A 25,193-nucleotide genomic window follows, 5' to 3' on the forward strand; every position below is an offset into this window, starting at 1 on the left:
TTTCTCAGGATATATTTTTAAAAATCTGCTTCTTGCATCTTCATGCCCTAAGCAGTGTATTTACCAATGAAAACTGCAGTGGGTTGATTGTCCTGCAAATTTCTTTCTAGTCCCAAAGTGGGAATGGTGTGAGCAGTGGCCTTTCAGGCCTCCTCCTCCGATACCCCAAGCGAAATACATGCTGATTTGTGCAGTCCGTTCAGAACTCAGACTATTAAAGACGACATTGTCTGTTACGATCACACTTCTGACGCTTCATGGAGTTCAGGAGAACTTTGCGAGGGTGCGGAGGCTGCTCCATGATGTAACAGAGAGGTGTTTGTCTCACTGTGTGGCGATGAATGTGAGATTAAAAGATTTCCATCCCGTGTCTAGATTTCCACCAGTACTGGTGTTTTGGGTTTTTTTTATTTTCCCCAAAAGAGCAACCAGTGTCTCTAAAGCCTTTATTAAATGTTGCGTGGCGGATCCAGCCCCGTAGGGACGGGTGCAGCTTCCACACGCTCCAGTCATCGCTGTTTTGTCACCTTATCCTGGGTGACAACTGGAGCTGCCACCCGTGCTTGGCGTCTCTGCCTTGACCTCCCTCAGCAATTAAACCCAGTTTTAAGCAGCCCCACCCGATGTGTGGTGATGTGTGAGGAAGTGGGCATGGATGTTCTCCCACACTTAATAACAGCATATGTAGTTCAGAGCTCATGTGCTGCCTGACTCCGTTTGATGAACAAATGCGTGGTGGATTTATTAAGCATGTATATAAGAACATTGCCATATGTCTGAAATTAGAATTTCCTGTATAATACTGTAATTGAACGAGGCAGGATGTGGCTCAAAGACACTTTTATTTCCCTTTGCCCTTTTGAATCCATCTGGTGGCTTTTGCTGTTCTTTTATCTCCCAGCAAATCAAGACCTTAAAATTGATGACCTAAAATTAATTTCCTTGAAGCTACTTTAATTACGCTTTTCTTTCTGTGCATGTGCATGCACAAAATGTAACCCACATAGAGTGGAGAGCATTTGTTCTTATTTTATAGGTAGTTGGGTCTATAGACACTTTTTCTATCTGCAACAGTAGATGCTTTTCCAGTGCTGAAGGCACAGGGGAAGGATCCTCGTATTCTTGTTGCTTAGATGTGTGAACAAAAGGGCTTTAAGGTGTGTAAGGACTTCACTTTGTGTCGTCACAGCACAGTGATTTTCATTTTCCTTATGAGAAATATGGTGTCTTTATATTTACTTTTCTGTAAAATGATCCTGTTAATTCAGACTGCTGGCAAAGTTGTTTTTCTTTCATGTATATACCTGCCATAGTGTCTTAGCAATTAGGATTAGAAAAACATGTTGTGGGAGGTGCTCATCATTTTCTGACTCAGTTGATTTCAATAAGAGTCAAGCCTGTAAAGCAGCTGTTAAGGTCAGGCAATCTGTAATTGACCTATCAGATGTTGCAATTAAAATTTGTCACGGCTTTTAGAAATGAGTTGCCTCAATTGCTCTTGGGGAAAAAAAAAGAAAAAGGAAAAAAAAAAAACCAAACCAAACTACCAGAAAGCTTTAATACATTCAGTCGATCTATTAACTATTGCTCTTTTGTATGTCTAATGCAAGAAATGGAAGGGAATGCAAATCAAAATAGTGGCTTTGGTTTTAGTGTCCTGGTTTTGGCAGGGACCTCTTTCCTGTTCCGGACAACAAAGTCCAGGGAAGATTCTTGGCAACATCTGTCAATAAGTTTACGCCTTGAAACATCTAGAGTTATAAATACTGTGTAAAAATAAGAAAACACATTTAAGTGAGAACACACGTGAATGCTTTTGCCACATACTTCTCCTTCTTTTGGCTTAATACTTATGTGGATTTTGTAAAATATTTGAATGTACTATAATAGAACAACTAGGAATTTGATGGTTGCTTCATCCCCGTGCACTTGAGTGGGTGGGGTTTTGGTTTTGGTCTGTCATAATTCAGTATTTTTAATAATAAAATGTTGAAAACACTCTTTAATCTTTGAGAGACTATACTGAAATGTATAGGACAGTTGCAAGGCTCTAGAAGCCTTTTGAGAAGCTGAAAAAAAATCCCAAGACCCCTCATGTCTTGGTACGTAGTTGGGAAGCTGGGAAAAGCAGATTTGCCTGTCCTAAGGTTTTTAATTGGGCCTCACTTAATATCTTTGCTCATCAACGTTTTACAGTTTTTCTGTGTTGTGCGTTTGTTTTTGTGTTTGGGTTTTTTTTAATAACCAAAAACTTTGTCTTTAGCATGGGAAAAATTGGGGTGGTTAGGGGCCATCTAGGTTCCATTTCAGTCTTGGGGAAATTTTCCTCTCTCGGATGTTCTCCTGTCCTCCTCCTGCTGGGGAGCTGCAGTGCTGCTGAACTTTCCCATTTTAGTTTCTAGGTATTTGAGCTAAACATAAATCTGAATGAAATGAGATGAATGTTGCCTTAAGCAAAGGGAGATGGCTGGTACTCGCCAATTCTGTGCAGTTTGACATTTTGTTTTCGTGCTATTCTTAGGACAGGGTTTCTTCAGAGTTGACTTTACATTTTGTTAACCTTCTCTAATTTCAAAAACATCTCTGAGAAATAAAAAAACCATGATTCTGTGCTACAGTTTGTCCTGTCCAGGTAAAAAAGCCGTAAAAGCACTAGTTCTGCCTTGCATGCTAATCCTCTGCAAAACATGACATTAGAATGAATATTATACATATGAAATATAAGATTTGATAAATTATTAAAAATCCACTGGGAAAAAAAAACCCTATCTCTTTGGATAGCCATGGCATGTGGCTTGTAAATCTGTATATTCCATTCCTTTTGTAATGATCTTTCATAACTATATTTTACACGGGGACCTAGAGCTTGAGTTATTCATTGGTGCTGCTCATCTGTGTATCTGTGTTTAGATTTATGTGGACAAGCATATTAATTTTTAATATATTTTCTGCTGTTTTCATAGGAACGTGTGTGATGGTTGTTTTAACTTCAGGTGCTGTTAATATTGACTGATTTTTTTTTTTGTTAGTGAAATTAATGTAAATGTCAAAAAAAGTCCTTGAGTTCTCACTTGTTACTTGTAGGCAGTTTGATGTGCATTTGAATTGTTGGGAAAAATAAGCCTGTAATACAATTCTGATAAGCCCTTTTTAATTTAGGATTCAGGGCAACTTACTTTACTTCATTTTGGAAACATACTTTTCTATAGGTCACTCAGTCAAAATTTCCCCTATAAGATTTTTATAGTGAGCTTTAATTTAATCAGTGATGCGGACAGCATTTTCAACTGGGGACTAATCCGCAGAGGTTTTAGATAATCTTTCATCAGATTAATGAGGAGTTGATATTTTTTTTCTTCCCAATGAGATAAGAGGGGGAGAGTTACAGGCCAGAGGGACAAGGGGTCTGTCCTACAGCTGCGATTTGTTCTCTCTGCTGAAAGCCTCTGGTGTTTCAGTGTTTTGATATGTTCTTGTTTTAAAAAGAATTAATTTCACGACACGTAGCAAAATATAGTGACTCTACCCCGTTTACTGCTCTTCTATGAGTTATTGCATGTTTTAAGTTTCGATTTGACTACTTTTATTTCTTCTGTTGAGGAAATGTTCAATTTCCTATAAATATCGCTTCACTTCAGTCTTCAGGAAGGCATTAAATAGAACAAGTTATTTTTTTCTGAGTTTTCTGGACAACCTCTAACCGCTTACCTTTTTGTGTTTGTCAAAATTAAGACGTAGCACAGCTTTATGAAGTTTTTGGTGTAAGTGGTGTGTCACAGAAAGAGAATGGGAAAGGATAATAATTAATCTTTTATTGATGACGGCATAGAAACTGATGTGGTGGCTGACCTTTCTTAGGCCATTGGGGAAAACGTTAATGTAGAATAGACTCGCTTAGCTAACATTAAACTATTTTATTTTACTATTTTTGAAGCATTGTAAATACAAACTTGTATTAAGGACCTTATTGGCTGTGCCTGTCTTAAAAAAAAAATCAGTAATTTTGAAGACTCCTTATTTGCCTTTGCAATTTTATTTGACCTTTCTGTCCTAGACTTCAGTAAACGCCCCCTCTTCTTTGTCTCTCTGAGAGGTTTGTAGTTTTCATTAAAAGTCTCATTTCATTGACAATACTTTAAAATCTTGCTTAGGAGCTGTCATTTAAGTATCTCTAAGTGTACCTAAACACTGGTTATTTAGCCGGAATTATTGTTGCCTTAAAAGCATTTGCACAAATATAAATATATATTTATTTACTTTTTCTTTTTTCCCCCTGTGAGGCTCAGAGAAGTTCTGGTTGGAGGTATTTTAACTGTTAACCAGGTCAATTATGATAATCTGGTTGGCACCTGTTAGAAGGTCTGTGTGTGTATATGATAGTGTATATTATGGTCCATAGTAGGTGGCACCATCTATTTTGGCTGCAGTCCTACTGTTGACTTTTGTTGAACACATTGGACTACTTTCTTTTAATAGTATTTCATACTGATATAACATTTCCCATTTCTGTGCGTAGATTTGAACCAAGTTTTACCAGGGTTTTTTGGTTCCTCTTCTGTCCCCCGTCTGTATCTCAAATCCAGCTGGGTGAGCTTGAAAGGTGATGCAAAACTTCTTCTTACTCCCGTTGCAAAGTGAGCTTTGAAGTATTATCATCGCGCTGGGTAACTGAATCCCTGACACAAAGATTTCACAGGGCTATTGTGTGCTGGTAATTACCAACACTTTCTATGTAGTTCATTTAAAAGTAATGAGAAATAATAGGTGTTAACCATGGAATACATTAACTCATGGAGGTGCCAGGGGAATTTAATTTGTCCTAACTGGAAATTTGAATGGGGATAGGAATTATGTTAAAATATGGTTTTTGTTTCCTTTTTTGTCTTTTATGGTATAAATCTGCTGAATGAGATGAAGTTTGTGTGACAGGTTATGGCCCAGTCGCTGTGATCTCTGCTTCAGTGAGGTGGTTCTGGGCTAAATGGGAATTTGCGTTCTAGACTAGACAAAGTAATGGTAGCAGAGTACTGGAGATACGAAACTTCTGAGCATTTAAAACATTGCTTAAATAAAGACTGCAAGCAATAAGGATCACTAATACTGTGCTTTGTTTTGAAGGACTTGAAAGGAAGCCTTCTATTTTAAATACGTATCATGGATAGCAACGGTGCTCCCGTATCTCTCCGTGTTGGAAGGAAGATACTGGCTGAGTCTCTAGTAAAAGTGGAATCTATAATTTGAATTTTATTATATTATTGGGGAAATCAGAGATACAACCAGTTAGAAACATCTTTTGCTTTGAACAGCGATGGCAAATCTGCATGAAGTCAAGTCGTTGCATTATCAATAACCAAATTAGCAGCTTCCTGAATAGCATTTAAGGCTTGTTCTTCTGACACAACTGAGAGATGCGGGGAAGTATTGCAATGCTTATTAGTAACCTCTAAGACGACTTCTTTTCAGGAAAGGAATTTCTGTTCTGTGGAAAACACCTTTTTTGGTTTGTGTTTAGTAGCAGCGAACAGGGAAAAATACAAGTTTTGAAACCTTGCTGCAGATTTTGATGAGAGCGCTTTACTAAACAGCGCACCCTTTCCCCTTGGGGAGATCGAGCGTTAAGTAAAAGCAATGTGACTGGAATAGTGGGCTCTTGCGATATGTGTGAATTTAGTTACCCAATCTGTCCTGTTTTCCCAAATGAATGATTACGAAAAACATTGAATTGCTTCGTTGAATGTCCCTTAATTAGTAAATGTGACTAAGTTGAACTGGGTATGGGTGGATAAAATAAGTGTGGTGTGTGTAAGTTCGACCTGTTCTTTTAAGTTAGTTCCTAGTTTGCTGCTTTGTGTATTGGTTGAATAACTTTCTAAATCGTAAATGTAATAACAATTGCTTTGCTGTATCTGTAAAGTTGATAGTATAGTTGTCTAAAACAGGCACTTCAGTGCACCGTGTATTTTCTCAGAGCTGTGAAGTTGGTGGTCTGGAGCTCCGCTGGAGAAGGATGGGGTGTGTGTTTGTCCTCAGCTGACCACGGGACGGGGGTTCGCCGGTTCTGTTTGCTGTTGGGCGGAAGGACAGATTGCCTGCGCGCTCGGCTATTTCTATATTTCTATAAACGCTCCCAGGTAGTCACTGAGCACATGTTCCTGTGGTGACGCTTTTTTAAAAGGTGTCATGTCCTGACTCAACCCAGCACTGCCCAGCACCTGGTCCCTCGCTGTCCCCATTCCTCGGCCGGTGCATCGCAGTGGGGACGTGTTGTCTCCTGGTGTCACTGTCCTCAGCTCCTGCACCGTGGGCTGGGTGAGCGATGTGTATTTCCAAGCAGCGTGTGGGCACTGTTGGCCTGGCTTGGCATTTGCTGTTGTAGCACTTTAAAAGCAATGCCTGCAGGTGAGGATTCTAAACTGTTATTATGTGGGTGATGGGGGTGCAGTGCCTTAACATCAGATGTGAAAGTATCAGTCGTAACTTGACAGCTCTCTCATTCTACCTTGCAGAAGCATCCAAAGTTCAAACCTTTGGGGGAAAGGAATTATTTTCCTAGCGGTCTCCTTCCCTTCCAGGTGAAAGTTCATGTTTTGAATCATTTGAAGCCTGAGGGTCTAAGATTATTATTCAGGCCTTCCTGCTACGTAAATAAAACCGATACCTTACATCTTCAGAATCAACAACAACAACAAACCTGAAGAGGCAGCCAGAGAAGGTGGGGACAGTGTGCCTTTTAAAAGAAGGAGCAATTAAAACCTGGGTTTCTGCAAGTATCAATGTAATCTGTAAGCAGTCGGTTCAGAATTGTGCCCCTTCAAATGGGGAGGCGGGGAACACCAGGTCTCCAAACAGCTGGGAGAGGAGCGGAGTAGAAAAAGGGGACGCAACGAGTGAGGAAAACGTAGTCGGAAATCAGTAAGAAGTGAATCTGTTAGAATGACATACGGGGTAAAAATGTAGGGGTTCAAGAACCTGAAGAAATATCTTTGTTCTCAAAACCAAACACCTAGTGGAAGAGCTGTCAGTAGTGGGAGAAGTCAGGGATGTTATTGTTGTATTTGCTATGGAAAAGCTTCTTAACGTCTACTTTAGGAAAAAAAAATCCTTCACAATAAAAAAGAGAAATTGTGCTCAGGAATGGATTGGAAATATGGGCCTGCTCGGAGCAGGGAAAAATCTCCCGTCGTGTGTTTGTGGGGGAGAAATTGCTCTCAGCAGGGTATCTGGTGTGTTGAGAGGGGTTAGTTGTTTAAAACTTGGAATAATGTAGGGAGCGCACTGCTTTTGTCATCCCAATTGATATTCAGAATGCTTGTAATGAAATATCAGCTGTTGGCCAAAACATGTACTCTCTAAAGTATACAGCATTGCAATATTTCTCCTGTATTGTACACGTGTTTTTTTTTTTTTTTCTCCTAATTGTATAAATTGTTTGAAGATTTGATACAAGATACAGCTTTGAACAGGTGCGATTGGGAAAAGCACGAACTGCCTTGTGGCAAAACCAGCCCATGAACAGGGTCGATTCTGAAAGTTCCAGCAATTATTTGCCTAAGTAGAAATGTTCTTTCCTGGAAACCAGTCCCCTCAACTGAAATATCGCTTGGGCCAGATGTTGAGGGCATTGGGTACTACAGAGTTATCTTGTAAGTCGTGGGCTGAGGATGCCAAAGTGCGAGCAGTTGGAGTATGTTAATGTTCTGCTGCTGCCCTGTCAATAGTGCTAATGTAAGAATGTGCTTCTGTAAGACAATTCACGGTATAGTGACATGTTTAAGGGTAGGCAAATATTGGCTAATCGAGAATTTCCTTTCTGTGTTAACTAGTTAATTGTGATATAAAGAAATTCTTACTTGTTCAGTAAGCAGTAAAATCTCTTTTCTGTACATTTGGTGTGTGCAAGTAAACTTCATCTGTTTCAGGTAATTAGCACTGCATTAGCACAACATGGCAACTGGCGTTTAAACACAAGATAATTAACTGTGTAGTGTAAACAGTACGTGCTAAAGAGCTAACCAAACCCATGGATTTCTAGCTGATCGAAAACAACACACTAGGAATGGTATTTGGAGGCAGGGGGAGCGGTTAATATTTTTCTCCTGCTAGATTATTGATGCGCAGTTGGTGCCAAATGAGCAGAAGAGAAGGGTCAGAAATTTCAGGCTGATGGCAACAGCATCGTGTGCAAGTGCAGCTCTTGGGTGGCTTTTTTTTGGTGGGTGTGTGTTGTGCTTTGTTTGTTTTCCTGCCTTAGTTCTAATGGCTTGATGACCTGGAAGATGTGTAGATTTTTTTTTTTTTTTTTTTTGTACTTTCAAATTTTGGTTTGCCAGCCCTGCAATTTCACAACTGGCACAAAATGTTACAGAGGTGTGATAGCAGATAGTCCAGCACAGGGAAATGGAAAAAGAGTTGGAGATGTATGTTGTCCAGTAGTACTTTGTGGTGTGGTGTTTGTTTTTTTTTTCCCTGTCCGAAATAAATTTGGATGCATTTGTCTAAAAAACTGGGAAATTTGCAGTCTGAAGTTGTGAAATGGAACTGTGTCCATGGGAAGCATGGATTGTGTGTGCTGCTGGTTCCCAAGTGCGCTAATCCAGTGAAGAAATGGAAGACCAAGTCTCTAACTCCGACAATCACAAAGTTATATATACATGACTGATAAACGTATATCTAAACTTTTGAATAAGTGAGAGGTCTTACTATTGGGGTAAATAACTACTTGACCCACAGACATGGCAGGAAAGGTAAGAATCTGCCGAGATGTAAGTGGGCTGGAGGTACAGCTCTGTCACTGGAAATGAGTTTTAAGTTTACTCTTTACTGCTGCTTGGTAAGTCAGATGAATTTTTGGGAGGACAGAAGAACCTGATCTGAAGGCAGAATTGTGCCTCTTATGCAGTTTGTCAGAAAAATGGTCAGGTGGCAAGTGGAAGCGTGACAAGGTTCCGAAAGCTTCTTTTGGATCTTCGAACCCAGACTGGCTCCCTGACATATGCAGCAGAACTGGGATTGAAGGCTGGAATTAATATTTCTGGAGGTTTTGTGTGAAGCAGGACAGAGTCCAGCTGCTCCTGCACAACCTGATTGGGAAGGTTGCACATGTGAGGCGAAGCAAGGAATAAACTAGTTAGCAATTTAGGAGCCATAAAATGGACAACTGTAGTGGGTAGGAAGTTCTGGACAGATCGTCGCTTCTGATGTAACGTTACCGGATAAGCTGGGTAGCAAAGATCTGCTTTTTAAAAATGTTTAACCCAGCTCATTTTATTGACAGGTTAAAAATGTTTACACGAGCAGCTCCATTGGCAAGATAAAGGGCTACAGCCTTTAGCAGGAAGCAGATGACAAAGCGGTGGCGCTGACTTGCTGGGTAATGCAATCTGATGTCACAACTGTTTGTGAAGTGCACATTTCTTCACTGCCACGTAATCGTTCTTCTGAACTGCTCTTTAAACGTCAGCAAAGGCCTCTCATTAATTCAGCTTGACAATTTAATTACAGCATTTTAGCAGCTTCTGGAAAATAATTCGGTTACTGAAGTGGTGAACTTGCTGCCTTGGCAGTGCAGATAAAGTGCTTCCTCCTGGTTGGAAAGGCAGCGTTAATCTTGTAGTTCCTGATCCATCTCTGTGTATGGCCACCAGTGCCGGGGTTTAAATGTGTGATATTTCCTCTCCATGTAAATGTGTGCTAAGTCCGCTTCCATGGGTCAATAAAAGGCTGGAAATAACGTGTAGATATAATTGATGTAAAAGGCAAGTACGTTAAGCATATCAAGCTTAACGGTTGAAAATAAGGCTGTGTGAAGGGGAAAGGATGCATTTAACGTAATATTACCTTTTCTTCACAGACTTTGACGCATCTGTGGGACCTGCAATGACAAGTCAGAACAGTAGCCATGCAGAGAAAACTGGTGAAATGTCCTCAAAGCAGTCAGCACCAAAAGTGCAGGTCCAACGATCTGTCTCTCGAGAAACCATCACTATTCATTTCTCTGCATTCGGGAAGGAGGAAGAAGAGGAGGAAGAGGAGTTTAAGGAATTTCTTGATGAGGAATTAGATGACCAAAGCATTGTAACAGCACTTGAAGCCAAGGAAGACCTCTGCTTTGAGCATACCGGCCATGAGTTTTCTGGTCCAGCTACCTCGCTTAACATGGCCAACTCCACATCACTGCTGTCCTCATCACCTGCAGTTCTGCCAGCTGCAGAGGCTGTAAAGCTGTTGGATTCTCCTTCCACATCCCAAGTATTCAGTGCAGTGCCACTAGTCCTGTCTCCATCGTCACACTCGTGTCATACAGTTAGCTTAGCAGGTGTACCACCACCTGCGGAACAGAAATCCAGCCTGTCGTCTTCCCCATCCTCATCCCCTTCCAGAGCAGTTGTCTCCTCCAGTGGATCACCCACAGTTTCTAGTTCAAAGCCTTTTAAGGGTTTAGTCAAGTCCCTTTCAACAGACGTGGAACCAAAAGAACCCACCCCACCGATGCGACATCGGCAGTTAATGAAAACCTTAGTGAAATCTCTGTCTACAGACACTTCCAAACAAGAATGTGAAGCTGTGTCTTACAGGCCACCTGACTCAAAACTGAACTTGCATCTGTTCAAACAGTTCACTCAACCTCGAGCTGCAGGTGGTGATTCTAAAACTGCCCCCTCATCTCCATTAACATCTCCCTCTGACACTCGTTCCTTTTTTAAAGTACCTGAAATGGAGGCTAAAATTGAAGATACTAAAAGACGCCTTTCTGAAGTGATCTATGAGCCTTTTCAGCTGCTCAGTAAAATAATGGGCGATGAAAGTAGTAGCCACAGGCCCAAAGCCTTATCTTCAAGTGCTTCAGAACTCTCAAACCTTTCCAGTTTGAATGGCCATTTGGAAAGCAATAACAACTACAGCATTAAGGAGGAAGAGTGCGATTCTGAAGGGGATTTCTATGGAAGTGACTCTAACCTGAGTAAGAACAATCAGCCAAAAGCAGCTGAGGAACATGCGAAAGAGACAGAGACCAAAAGCTCTCAGTCTGCAAGCACAAAGGACGTGAGTTCAAAAACTTCACTCGTACTTGAAAAATGTTCGTTGTCTGCACTCGCAAGCAGAGAGGATGAGGAGTTTTGTGAACTGTATGCTGAAGACTTTTCCTTGCTAGAGGATGAAAGCAAAACTGATAAACCGACTGAAACTTCGCTCGATCCAGAGATGACTGAGGAAGACGGTACTGTGCTCAGTAGTGAAGATGAAAATAATCCATATGTGCAACAGCCTAAAATACCAGTGAAAACTTTATACTTCTTAACACTGTTAGTCTATGCTTACTTTATTATCCCTCTCCCTGGCTACTTAAGTGGACTGTTATTTGGAATGGCCCTTGGATTTATGATAGCCATCTGTGTGATTTGGCTTCTTACTCCACGTACTCATGAATATCACAAATTGCATAAAAGTATGGAAAAGCGATGGAATACAGGAGCTCTAGACATCAAAGAACCTGAAATACTGAAGGTGAGGTCATGGCAGTTCGTGTCTGTGTGCATGACTTTGGGTAGAAGTAGTAAAATAGATTTATCCTGGAGGTGTAAAGGCAGTGAATTATGCCCACTTGTAAATAGAATATTGTTGTAGGGTCAGGTGGCTTTGCCAGACGTACAAATGGTTTAATACCCAAGAATATGTAGGACTTCCGTGTCCTTAAGGATTAGTAGGAAACCAGAATTGCTTCAAAAGTAAAGGAGCTGGTGTTAAGATGGCTCTTTGAGGTGTCAGCTGTTATTCAGGAACCTTTAAACTTTATTTTAATCCTTTTATCCAGGAGATACATTTTCTGAGAATGATCGTAGGCAAGAAATGAACTGTGCGGAGAAGACTGCATGAATGTAGATTAATGTTTTATATGACCTGATGAGTATTTCTTGCCTTCATTAACACACAAAGTAATTGTCCTTAATATGTCAAACCCTGTAAAAGGGCTTCGTAATGCTTCAGGAATTTAAAAACCAGCTCAGTGCCCATATTGTAGTGGAACATAATGTAGTATGATTTAGCACATTGCAAGTTATATTCCCCCCTCATGCAACTATTTTCTATTTGCCTGTGTCAAAATGACCACTGGACAGTTTAGATCCTCTGAGAGATGCGATAAAGATCGAATTTGTAACAAAACGTGAATATAGGAAAATCAAAATGATGCTCTTGCATAGAGATGCTCCTTCAGAACTTGTTGGTCTCATATTCTGGCCTGAGCTGCTTTCATGCCGATACGGTGAGTGCTGTAAGTAAGAGCCCTTCATGGGGCTGCAGGATTTGGGATTCTGCCAAACTGCTGTCGAGCTATTTTTGTACGAGTATGTTGTGCGTTCTCTCCCTTGTAAACAGTGTTTGAGAAGTTTGCATTTCCCCGATTTCAGGAACTAGTGGAAAATTCTCCTCAGCAGTGGCCAAAATACCTGAACATAAATATGGTCTCCCCAAAAATTGTTCCTTTGCAACATGAACGAATCAAACACCGTTGTGCTGGTTAGGGTGTGCTGCGCTAGATTTCTGTACTTAATGCACTCAAATGTCCTTGGTATTGGAGGGAGAACAACCACCCCCTACCCCCTGAAAATGCCCACAACCCCCCTGCTCCTTCAGTATATGTTTTCTTATCTTATTCCCTCACTCTTCAGTTTTCTAGCTTCCTTTTCCTTTTTTTCTCTGCCCACATTTTTTTTTTCTGCTTTAATGCATTAGTCTTTTCTAACTTTCTTATTGGCCTTCTCCAGTGTGCATTCCCTTGTGTTTTCCTGACTGATACAAAAGGATTTAAGTAACAGCTAAAATGGAAATGATAAATTTCCCCTTTCTATTAGAAAGAGCTTTTATGAGCAGACGGTGTTGGCAGCGCCTGCTGGAGAAATGCAACTTTTTGAGCCCTGGCTGTACAGAAAGAGGCGGCTGTTAACCGACGTGCCGGTCCTTAATATCACTCAGGATTTCGTGTTTGATAGTGGCCCCTGGCAGACAAATGTGTTTTCCAGTTAAGGTGACAGTGACTTCTGCCCACCTCAGACCTTTTTTGTGTCTTTAAATTCTCTGTCAATAGAAGCTCAAAAAACTGCATTGCATTTTCCCTCACTTACCAAGCAAAATACTATTGAAGTATCATAAAATAGTGGTAATGAGTGGGATACTAATATAGTTAACGTGATTCGAGGGATCAACAGGCTTTCAAGAATTTCAGCGTTGGAGCATTTGATTATATAATTTAATGATAATGTATTTTAATAAATATGTTAATATCACTAAGAAAACCTGAGGGCAGTTGTAAGCCAGATTTGAGCTTTTATTGTGAAGGTGACTTGCTGATTCTTTTATTTATGTATTTGAAAATATCATACGAGTAATTATTTTCATTTATTTTTACTTGGAGACCTGGTCTGTGCCCACAGCCCTGTGGGTCCTTCATAAGGATCTTTGGCAATTCCCCCCAACCTCCCCTCTCAGGTTAAGGTATAAAACATGCCTGAGATCTTAAACTACATAACATTTAAAAGTTCATACACTATGGGGCCTAACTTTGCAGTTCTTACATGAATTATCCCGTTGAACTGCAGTTCGAATAAAAAATTTGCAGCCCAGACTCATGAAAAAGTAAAAGTAAACCAGTGTGGGCTTTATAAAGCGGTTTTATGCAAGTGCTCGTGTCCAGACCGGTGCGGTTCAGTCTCTGCTGTCCAACAAACAGGCCAGATCCTGTTAGTGCATGTGTGGGGTTTGAGTAAGAACTGCCCGATATTCTAAGCAGATCCGTTTTCAGGTTAGTTACCAGCCTGATGGTGAAGCCCTTTCTCCTGATTTCAGCTGCGAATCCAGAACAATTGCTGACCTTTACAGACGGAGATCACAGGATCAGTGTAAATGGCAAGCAGCTGCAGAGTAGCACATGACTATGGTCATTGTCCTCCCTGAATTACTAAATTTCTCATTTTAACAACTTTGCTAGTACAAAAAAGACCCATCATACAGTCACTCCTTTCCTACACAAAGAAATCCATTGTTATTTCAGTAGTTTGGGAAAATTCATCTGTTGCTAGCACGTTATGGTAGCAACTTCTCTGTTTAGATGTGTTGCAAAACGGTTTCCGTAGGCTGCGAATCTTTTGTTCCGATTTCATTTGGCAAAGAGAGGGGTGGAGCTATTTCTGCTAAAGCTGTTCTTAAAATGCAGGGACTTTGGAATGAATTTTGGAGTTCCTTGGATAACCTTCTGAAAAATGGTTTTAATGCTAGATGACACAGCTTACAAAAATGAAAATTGCTGAAGTGAGAAGGTGGGTGGTGGTTTTTCCTCCTTTAACACTCTTAGATACATGGGGCAAAAAAATCCTGCAGCTTGCACACGTTTTCAGATTGAGTGAAGCGTCATAATTTGGTGAAGTATTAACATTTCACACTCAGCTGTACAGTGTTTCTCTGTGTTACAAAATAATTAGAAAGTTGAGTGTGAAAAGGAAACAGTGAATCCTTAGAAATTAGAGAACTAAAAACGTATGAAGAGGGTTGGTAGTAATGCAGTGTGGTGTCTCTTTCATCCTGACGGTTGACCAGGTACTGTCTGAAAAGAAAACCCCAAATATTTGAATTTTAAATTGGGTCTTTTGTTTTTTTGGCTATTCCTCAAATACCTGAAGCAGCAAATCTCTTCCTTGTGCAGAAATTGCCATGTAGGTTTCTGTACATAACAAACCCGACAGAAGTGCCAACGCTGCTTCTCATAGCACAACCATCAGGTTATCAGTGACTGAAGAACCTGTCCAAGACTTTTAGTGATTTCCAGCTGCCTGAGGTACTCAATATTCAAAATTTAGAACTGACAGAAGATAAATACATGTACAGCCGGTTCCATTTCGAGCAGCACGTTAAAGAAACTTCAAGCATACTCCGAGCTTCCTTCTTGGCTACCACACACAGCTGGAGATTTCCAACCCTGCTGCTGAAAATAACGTCACAGCTTATTACAGTCAGAAAAAGGGCTCGTGTGGCGAAGCTTCATGTAAAGATCCACTTCCCAAGTATGCCTTTCTCTTTATGCCAGCCTGTGTGGTCTTCAGCCGAACCGCCTTGCAGGAGAAGGGAATATTGAGGCAGCAATTTTTGTCCATATGTTTGCCTGGCTGCAGGCTCCAGACTTGGGTGTCTGAGCTGGAAATAGCCTGGAGATCGGAGCCAGGGGGAGGAGGGAGCTGCTCCAGAGATCTGGGGCCAGATGGAGATTCCAGTTCTGCACAGGGCGAGTGGCTCACGGTGGCTTTAGGCAACGCACGTGATGTCCTTGTGCTTCAGTAAGTCCAGCTGGAGTTTCTGGCTGAAGATTAATTGCTCTCTGCTCAAAGATGTCTTGGTTTAGTAATTTCTAGGAAGGAAATGGGGGTGTGCTCAGACACACATCACCCCTGCTGTGCAGAACCTCGATGGTTCATAGAAAACTTCATGCATTTTATTTCCTGTGTGGTAGTTGTATGTAACACGGTGTAAGCAAAAAACCCAAATACAAGGCTTCTTCAAAGAGTATATGTTGGTATATAGGTTATATGTTTCTGTTCATAAAAGAGGTAGTCTGCTTTGGAGCTGAGCAAAAGTGAATGACTTAATCTTTCCTGAACATAAAAGAAATGCTAATTTATCAAGGTTTTTCAGGATTTATAGTGAAAATGGAGCTAGATGTTGGAGTAAGCAAAACCTACATATCGCTGTTACTATGGCACCTAAGAAAATGCATGCTGTCTGCTTTGAGAAATTATATGGCACTGAAGTAAATGAACATTAAAATAAATTTTATGTTTCTGTGTGTGGGTGGAAACTTCTTAAAGTGTTGCGGTAATTTCTGGGTTGTTTGGCATAAGGTAGTTAGAACTTTTTTGTTTTGAAGGATACTGGGGATGCTCGTTCAGCTCTCCCCACCTCCCAGTAGCAAATGCTCTCCCCCCGCTATACGCACCTTGGTGTTTATAAAGATGCCGTCGTACTTTATGCTTTAGGGTATGTCTGTTTAAGTCTATCTCCTTCACATTCTGTTGACATTAATGAATACTGAGTACTCCGAATTTAGGCTTTGATATGCAGGTAGAAGTAGTTATCAAAGTATGTTGTAGGGCAGGTTAAGAGCAGGAAAACTTCTTCCTCGAATGAGTGTTCTGCCCCGTCTTCTGTCCCGTTTATCATCTTGCATGTTCCGTAAGCAGATGTTCGCGGAGTGTCATTGCCCTGTGGCGAGAGCCGGCACTTACGGGCTTGTCACGGCAGGGCTGCTTTGGGTGTTTTCTGCTTCTTTCACTGCACAGAAATGAAAGAAATTTAATCCACCTGTGTGACCGCTGTGCTGTAACTGGGCAGTTACACAACATGTGAAATCGCCTTAAACGGGGACGGTGTGTTAAACCAAACTCCGTTGTGGTCTTAAGTCCTGGATTGTTGGTGGTTGAGGTGTCTGTGCTGGCTGCGAGCAGCTCTGTTGGTGATTAAAGGTGGGTGCTGGCTGGGAGCTGCTCTGCCCGTGTCCCCCCGCGGCCCTTCCCAGCGAGCGGGTTGTGAACGCGGGTGGGAAAACACTGCACTACATACACAAAATTACTTGCTGAGGAAAACAAATGTTGTGCTTGCGATACAGTCCTCATCTCATGCTCTGTCAGTTTGGTGCTACCTCATTTAGGGCGTTTACTGCTTTGTTGTATTTGTGCGGTAAGTGAGACAACTTTGGCAAAAACTTGGTTAATTATTTAATACTTTTACATACATGCTGTACTTGGTTTTCCAGCAGCTGAAAAGCCTGCTAACAAGTGTTTTCTTCTCTAGGGATGGATGAATGAAATCTATAATTATGATCCAGAAACGTACCATGCTACTTTGACTCACTCTGTCTATGTGCGACTTGAAGGAAGCACCTTACGGCTTTCAAAACCCAATAAAAATATTTCTAGAAGGGCTGTGTACAATGAGCCAAAGCCTGAAGTCACATATGTCAGCCAGAAAATATATGAACTTACAGAGAGCAAGGTGAGTGTGCCACACTTATATCTGATTTTAACAAAGAATACTTCGAAACTTCTTAATTTTGAAATTTTCTCATTCCTCTAGTTTGATCTGCTGTCGTCATGTAAATGAAACTGTTGATGTGACTAAATTGCAAAAGATTGCACTGGGGTGGAAGATCGAGCAGGATTTAGAAAAAATTATGTATTTACGCAGTCAGGGAAAAGCCAGGTTTTCCTCTGCAGTTCAAAGCAGAAGTTAACGCTTGGGAGTTCAGAGAATTGTTCCCCGTACATTAGGTTAGTGCCTGACTGTTCTGAAGCTTACACCAAAATGCACGATCTTTGGTCGTCTCTGTGCCGAGGCAGTTCAGACGATGTTTGCATTTCATGTGAAGAGGGAACATACGTTGTACGTGGATGTAAAAGAGGCGAGCGAGAGGTGGCTGGAACAGACAGACTTGCTCTGGGTACCCACCATCTAGGGAAGGAAATTGGGATTTTCGCAACTGGAAGAGTGAACGAAGAATAATGCTGGGGCAGTTTTCCCACATGGTATTTGCCTCCCTCAAATCTGTGAAGAGTTGTCACGTGAAGTTGACTCCATTGGCATTGCATTAAGTAATACATCAATACCACATTATTAAAAGAATGGGTGTTTTTAATGTGCTGCATCAATGGAGAGTCTTGGCAGCACAGGTGGAGGAGGAAACTGCTTCAGTTGACTGGGATTTAGGGAGAGAGGCACCGAGGCGGCGGTGAGGAAAACCTCCCTCGCTTTCCCTGGATCAGGACGGGAAAGCATCTTGCTGTCAGCTCTGCTTTCTGTTAAAGGAAGACGGTGAAAAAGATAAAGCAAAACCTTAGATTCCTGCCTACTGCAGATTTGTTTTCTCATGATGAAGACAATCAAAACTATCACATGCTACAAGAGCACTTGACTGATGATCGTTCCCCATGGTATCTTAGAAAAATTTCCAGTACTTCCCCCCTCACCCCAGACCAAATTGGTTACGAAAGTGCCAAGTTCTTTGAATGCAATAAGCAAATGATGGCTATTCTGCAAGGTACTTACCCACCATTTTTAGAGAACTCTGTTAAATTCAGCCTCTAGATTAGAATCTTCTCTCTTATCACTCTTATCATCACTTGCATTATCTCAATTCTCTCTGAATATACAGAATTTGGAATATAGTTATCTGCAAATCATTCTTATTCCTTGATTCTTACGTAATGTAACTATTACCGACTTCAAACACTCGGTTTCATGAGGTGGGCCTGAAAAATTGAGTTTTAAAACTTGGTTTGGATTCTCATTACCAACCACATGGTGACAGAAATAAGGTTCTTGTTCATACTATTTTTTCTCTGTAACTGTGAGGATAAGATCTTTTAAGTGAAAACTGAGTTTCTCCACATGATCGTAGAAGTCTAAGCTACTTAAACGGGCTTTGTTTTCATTTCAAGGCTCACCAAAGACCTAGTGACAGCAGTGGGCTGGACATCAACCAGCTGTAAGTTGAGAGTCAGTTAAACCCAACAGGTGCAATGTAGGATCTGTATCTCTCACCTTCCTGTGTTCTTTATGTGACTAGAAACATAGAAGATACAACTGAAAAATAATGTAACCCTTTCATTTATCCTTCAGATTTCCCTGGTTCCTAAGAGTCTGGCACGAAAACGGATTTGGAATAAGAAGTACCCTATTTGCATTGAACTCGCTAGACAGGAGGACTTTATGGCCAAGGCCCAGACTGATAAAGAGAATACAGAGGAAAAGTCAGCTGCTGAAAAAGTGGACTTGAGCAATGAAGAATCCAAGAAGCCTCAGGATGGAGCAAAGTACACTAGCCAAAAGGATCAAGTGCTTTATCTCTTTGGGAGGACAGGCAGGGAGAAGGAGGAATGGTTCCAAAGGTTCCTTCTCGCATCCAAGCTGAAGTCTGAAGCAAAGAAGCCATCCGCTTTATGTGGGAGCAAGCCAGGTATTCAAATTTCGTGTTCTAGTCAAAGTGTCTATTAAAAAAAAAAGTTATGTTTTCACAGTGGTAGTTACAGCAACGGTGGAGCCACAGTGATCTTTACAGACAAATAATAGTAAATACACTCTTCTGCTCCTTGTCTTGGCCTCTCATTCCCACCTTCCCACCCTGCCTTTTCCTCTCTTGGCTATAAGCCCTCAACTATTCTTACTATTTTTAGACTGGTTTATGTGAATACACTAGTTTTCAGTGACTGTAACAACTCCTGTCATTTTTGTTCAATCCTTTTTATTTTTCTTCTTCTCTGTACTGTTGGAACTGATGTCAGTATTTGCAGTATTTCACTCAGTTCTCTTACTACATGTTCTTCCTCCTTTGTCCTTCCTTCCACTTCAGTCTCCTGTAAAGACTACAGCGCTTTCTCATGGGTTAATGTCACAAGCAAACACATTTTTGTGTTTGAATAAGAAGTCCTGTTCTAATATCTATATCTGAACCAACAAGCATGTTGGTTTACAGTATTGATCAAATGTTTGAAGTATTAATTTAAAAACATGCTCTGATATAATTTTAAATCTGAATGACTCATGCTTTTCTGTCTTTATCTATTCTCCGAAAAGTGTTTTAAAGATTGGTTAACATCATTATTTCTGGCACATAACTTCTTGAAATGCAAATGCAAAATTAATGACTAATTAAAATTCTAATGGTTACGTGCTTTTGACAGTCCTTTTAGTTGCAACAGTCTATAATTAATTTTTTTATTTTGAAGTGTGGTTATGGGTACATTTTAATCACCTGACTTTTATTTTAGTCATTCCCCAGCAGGGCTGTTGGGAATTCTGCCATATGTTGTACATATGTGAGTGTCCATATTTAAATATGCTATTGATCAGCTGAATTTTCCAGTCACACATCCTGCTGAGTGCTGAATCATACCAAATATTGACTAATTTGGGTTTAGGACCACCTAAGCACACAGCAGTGGAATTGACTTTTACCCTTCAAAATGAGAAAGCGCTGCTCCGAACGGTCTTTTTTCAGAATAAATTAAATCCACAAGCTAATTTTGTTCCTTTAAGTGTTTGATCATACACTCTGCTGTTGGACTCTCAGGTTCCTTTTCTGTTAAACGGGTATTATTCCTTTCGATTTAGGGATCTTGCCGACACACGGTAGAACCGATGGTCAGCCCGGTCTCACACACAGCCGGAGCAGCAGCAAGGGGAGCGCAGAAGAAATTGCGTCCCAGCCGAAGCACAAGGATCTGGCTGGCAACATGCGGCAGAAAACGCTTCTGGAGTACAGTGTTTATATGGCAAAGTGTGTTCCACATGAAAAGAAAAGCCCTTCGGGTAGCCCAGTCCTCAGTGCAGACAGCAGCCCTACAGCTGTGAAAAAGGTAATACTTTCCCCCTCAAATACGCACCAGAGGTGGTGATATATTTTATCTTGTTAAGTACTGCTTTCAAAATGAGTTATGTAGAAAGAAAAATTAATTTCTTTAACTACAGGTTAAACTTTTTATAAAGTCAGTATGGGTTTTCAGGCTTGCCAGTTCCCCTTTCACCACAGTTTCTTCTCAATGTAACATAATTTTTTTTTTTTTTTAGTTTGATTTCTTATCTCCCAAGAACATCTGTGGGTTTTTTCTGGCTTTTGCAGTGTCTTGTACCTAAAAGATTGTACAGCTGAAGGCAACATGGCTGTAGATTTTCTTCATTAGGAATGCACAGATGTGTCCTAAAAAACATCGGTCCAAAAATAACTTATATTTTATGCTTAAGATTAAAACAAACAAAACCCAAACAAATGAAATGAAATTCCACAAACTACTACTTCCCAACAGTAGTAAAAAGATAATTTTTTCTGTGTATATTCTAAAGTAGATTGAAGTAAAAGCATATTTTTGAGGTCCTGGCTTGTTGAAGTAATTTAAGTGGATTTTTTAGTACATGGTAGTAAAATTGCTCTTAATTTTTGTAGGGTCAGGGATTTGCGTTCGGTGTGTGTCTGGTCCTCTGGCTGTGGCTTTGACGGGGTCAGGTTTTACTGCATGTACCTGCTGCTTGGGGTAACTGGGACAGAAATGGAATTGGCTCTTGTATAGACTACAGATTGATTTGGACAGTCTTGTTCAAAAGACATAAGCCGTGGATAGATGGTTTGTATGGTTTTTCATTTTTAAATGTCTGGTAAGGCAGCACTAAATGGCTGATGTGTTTGTATTGTGAAGTATGTAGCAGTGTATTAGTGAACAACATATATAGCTCCGACTAATTCTTGGGCCTCTTGGACTGCATTTGAATCACTCTTAATAAACAGGACCTTAGCATAAAGTATGACACTCTTAATAAATGAATCCTTAACATTAACTACAATCACCGTTCATTTAAAAGATGTAATTTATGTCATGCTGCTTTGCTGCCAGACTTTCATACAATGTCCAGAAAGGAGTAGGAGGCCATGATGTAGCATATGAATAAACACATCTCATGTTCCCGCAGGAAAAAAGCTATTCTAGCTCCCGACAACCCCTGAAGCAGCGATGAATTCACTGCTGAATCTGGCACGTGTCGGGAATCATTCTATAAATAGATGAACCGTGCTGGCAGGGAACCTGCGTCACAGCGGAGCCGCTGCCGCAGCGACCGGCGTGGGGCTGCAGCCGTGGGGAGCAGCCGCGGCCAGAAATGGGGTTCAGAGCTGTGGATCTACCTGCCTGCCCTTAGAAAGCGCTGCTGTTCTGCTGGCTTCAGTATTTCTGCCTGGACTAACGAAACACAAATTCTCCTTTTATTGCAGGCAGTTGAGAGATGTTAAAAGTGTTGGCTTTCCTGCATGGAAGCCTCCTGGTTTTAATGCAATACGTGATAGCATGTACACACCCAAAATTATTTCAACTGCCTTTGCTTTCATGTCTGTGGTCAGTGACGTGACATCTGAACATATATCTCCAAGTGTTTTGAGATGGTTCTCAAGTAAACCAAGACATAATCCCCTTGCACTGTAAACAAAACCTTTAATGCAGAGAAGGAACAATGTGGTTTCCTCAATCCTGTATACAAACACTGGAAGGAAGAATCTGTTTCCCTGTACTGCATTTGTTTATCATCTATTTGTGATGTTTCTGAACTGGATTTAAGGATGTACGGTTGAGTCTTGTTTCCCTATTTTTTGATGAAACAGAACAGAGTAGCTGTTCTTCTAGATCCTCTTGGGAGGAGAGTGTCTCTATTACAGACACATTTCTGTCTGCCCACTCTGGGCTTATCTGCTTTTTCTGCCAGAGGTTAAGTTACACACAGCTTTCTCATCTCATTGTCAGAGCTGAATCCATATCTATGCAGCCTCATCCACTCTGTCGCATGTCAGGATGATGACAAGCAAGCTCATGTCAGGGCAGCTTAGTTTATAGAATTTACAGAGCTGAATAACCTGCTCTGTGTTTTCAGTTACCAGATGCCCATGTGGAAGCTGAAGAAGAAGAACAGGAGGCCTGGGTGAATGCTTTGCTTGGAAGAATATTTTGGGATTTTTTAGGAGAAAAATATTGGTCTGATCTAGTGTCAAAGAAGATCCAAATGAAACTCAGCAAAATAAAGGTAACTAATCTGGAGATGTGCGCTATGCATACCTTATGGAGGAAAACAAACGCATAGTCGTTGAGTTTTAAAACAGTAGAAGAAACAGTTATTTCACACTTACATGTGAAAGATAAGTAAATGTGATGCAGAGCTCCAGTTCAGCTTTGCTAACCACTTCACAGTAGGATATCAGTGTGTTAACTTCATTGCTTCAGTTTCAAATGAACTACAGACGCATTAACTATTTGTGTCTGTGCACTTGTATTACTGTATTTGCGTTAGAGAAAAACGGAACTGCTTGTCAGTTATGAAATCTGCTTTGGGAAAGAGTAGATTGCCTTTAAGACGGAGGAGATTGGAGAACCACAATTCTAATGTGCTCCTGTTAACTTCAGACTTGCACAGTTGGCAGGAGAGGTCGGTGGGTGTAAGTCAGGAAGGAGCTGTCTGCGGGTGATGGGATATAATTGTGCATCAGGGGCGTGAGCTCAGGGGGTGAAGGGACGGGTGGTGCCTTGGAATGACTTTTGGGTCTTCCCTTTGCATTCCGTGACTTCTGAACAGCAGCAGTTAATCACAGGGCTGTTCAGCTCCTGATGTTTGGGGAGGAGTTTGCCTGTTCCTAAAGGCAAAGGAGGATGTAGTCTTGCTGACAAAAGCTCTGGAATTGAGCTGCCAGCACCAGCTGTGAGATAGGGTTGCTTGTGCTTTGGGAAATAAGCAGTAACCTAGTTCTGCCCTGCCTGTCTCCGCAGTTGTGAGAGCAGGGTACCCAAACCGCATTGGAAACAGTTTAAGTGGAAAGACTGGGAATGGGGGATGGATGTATTTTTGAAAGGTTAAAGCACCGTCTGTTCACAGGACATAGAACTTTTATCCATTACGGTAAATAGATACCCACATCACTGTGATTCTATAAAATATGTGACTGAATTTAAAACTCGAAGGAGTATTTGATTTTTATTCACAGTAAAATAGGATTTACACTTCGTTCTTGAGTTTTTTACATACTTCGACTAAAAAGGGTGCTGGAGGTTTAAGGTCAGCATCTGAACTCAGCGTAGTTTTAAAAACATTCTAAGTTCAGATGCTGAATTTCTCCCTAAAATATTATTTTCAAACGGATAACTGCAAAATCCTAGAATTGGAAGAAATTTGTCTAACTGTATTTGTGTTCTTTCACTGGTGGCTTTTCAGCTGAATCCATTCCTTAAGTTCAATGACCTTTCTTCTCTCAGGAAACAATGATGTTTAGTTCCGTAACATGGATTTGATTTTTACATTCTGTTCTTTTAGTTGCCGTACTTCATGAATGAGCTGACTCTAACTGAGCTTGACATGGGGATAGCGGTGCCGAAGATCCTTCAAGCCTTCAAACCCGCTATTGATCACAGAGGTAAAATACATGTAACTCAAGGTGGAGAAGTTTCTAATCGGTCTAAAGGGAAATATTTCCTTGGGGGACCTGCTGGGGCGCAGCTATGGGTTGCATGGCAAACAACTCACTTTTGTTTTAAACTGCTCTTTCAATTCTTAGATGAAGATATCAAAATCATTTCTAGATGGTGCTAAAACCAATAAGCTGGTGTTGAGATGATAGGAATTTAATTAATTTACTGGCCAGCAACGAGCCAAACTTCCGCAAGTCTCAGTAGCATATTTAGAACAATAACAACAAACACGAACAGGTAACTAGCTGACAGTTGTAAGAGGATCAATGTTCACTAGCTCTCCTTACACAGCGTTTCTAAGGGAGGAACAGATGATTGTGTTTATGTGGTATTTTGGAGCGTGAGGATATGGAACGTGCAGCAGGTGCTGAGTTTGAGGGGGATTTCTATTCAGCGGGGTGGTTTGTCTCTTCAGGATCTTAGTTTGGCTCCCTATTCTTCAAGGTCAAGCAACAGTGGTTCCCCAGGATGGAGAACTTGTGATAGAATTCAGCTGTGCATCGTTAGCTAATGAGCCAGTTTCTGCTTAGAAGCATTTTAGTCTTCATCTTTGCTCATATTATGTAGTTTGGACCTGATCTTTTTAAGGTTTATTTAACTGTAGTTTTGATGTAAGACTCATTTGTCTGCCACTCTTACTGCAGTGCTGTTCTCTAACTGGGATAACAGTTATCATCAGACCTTTGCAAGAATAGTAGATGCATGAAATTTAGGAGGAAATTAAAAAAAAACTTTAATATTAAAAGTTGTGCCACTCAAATCACTGACTAAAAGTGGGAGAAGGTTAGTAAACTCTAACCTTTCTCTTGTAAAATTGTAAACAAAACAGGCTTTGCGGAATTATTAGAATTCTCTCGGGCATACATAACATGTTAACTAATGCTGCCTGTTGTGTCCAAATGCTATTTTTTGCCCTTATCTCACTGGAGTCTTGCAACTCTTTGGGGAAAAGCTTTACCTATAAAACACTGGGTACTTTGCTCTCGCCTTCTTGAAAGTGTGTTTTCCACTGAGTTTTATAAGCAAAGCCTGTTTGAAAAGAGGAAATTGTGTTGTTGAGGAACAAAAACTGTCTTTTAAGAGAAATAAAAACTGGATAGATGGAATAAGCTCGTGCAGTTCGAGGAACTAAACCACATTGCTGCTTCTAGTCATGCGCTTCCC

At 40.8% G+C, this 25,193-nt stretch overlaps 1 protein-coding gene across 3 annotated transcripts in view; it reads left to right on the forward strand.

Annotated features, from left to right (window-relative positions):
- Window positions 1-25,193, forward strand: part of TEX2 (testis expressed 2) — a 42,688-nt gene that overhangs the window by 6,361 nt on the left and 11,134 nt on the right. For 2 of the 3 annotated variants that reach the window (XM_065647682.1, XM_065647684.1), the window contains exons 2-7: window positions 9,851-11,505; window positions 16,834-17,034; window positions 18,658-18,994; window positions 20,149-20,393; window positions 22,447-22,596; window positions 23,875-23,974. In XM_065647682.1, coding sequence (XP_065503754.1) covers window positions 9,877-11,505; window positions 16,834-17,034; window positions 18,658-18,994; window positions 20,149-20,393; window positions 22,447-22,596; window positions 23,875-23,974 — 2,662 coding nt within the window. In that variant the 5' untranslated portion in view covers window positions 9,851-9,876. Of the gene's footprint in view, window positions 1-9,274; window positions 9,371-9,850; window positions 11,506-16,833; window positions 17,035-18,657; window positions 18,995-20,148; window positions 20,394-22,446; window positions 22,597-23,874; window positions 23,975-25,193 lie in introns of all 3 variants that reach the window. The other variant, XM_065647683.1, reaches the window with a different exon arrangement.

Source organism: Caloenas nicobarica, chromosome 18 (genome assembly GCF_036013445.1).
Source record: "Caloenas nicobarica isolate bCalNic1 chromosome 18, bCalNic1.hap1, whole genome shotgun sequence".
Lineage (NCBI taxonomy): Eukaryota > Metazoa > Chordata > Aves > Columbiformes > Columbidae > Caloenas > Caloenas nicobarica.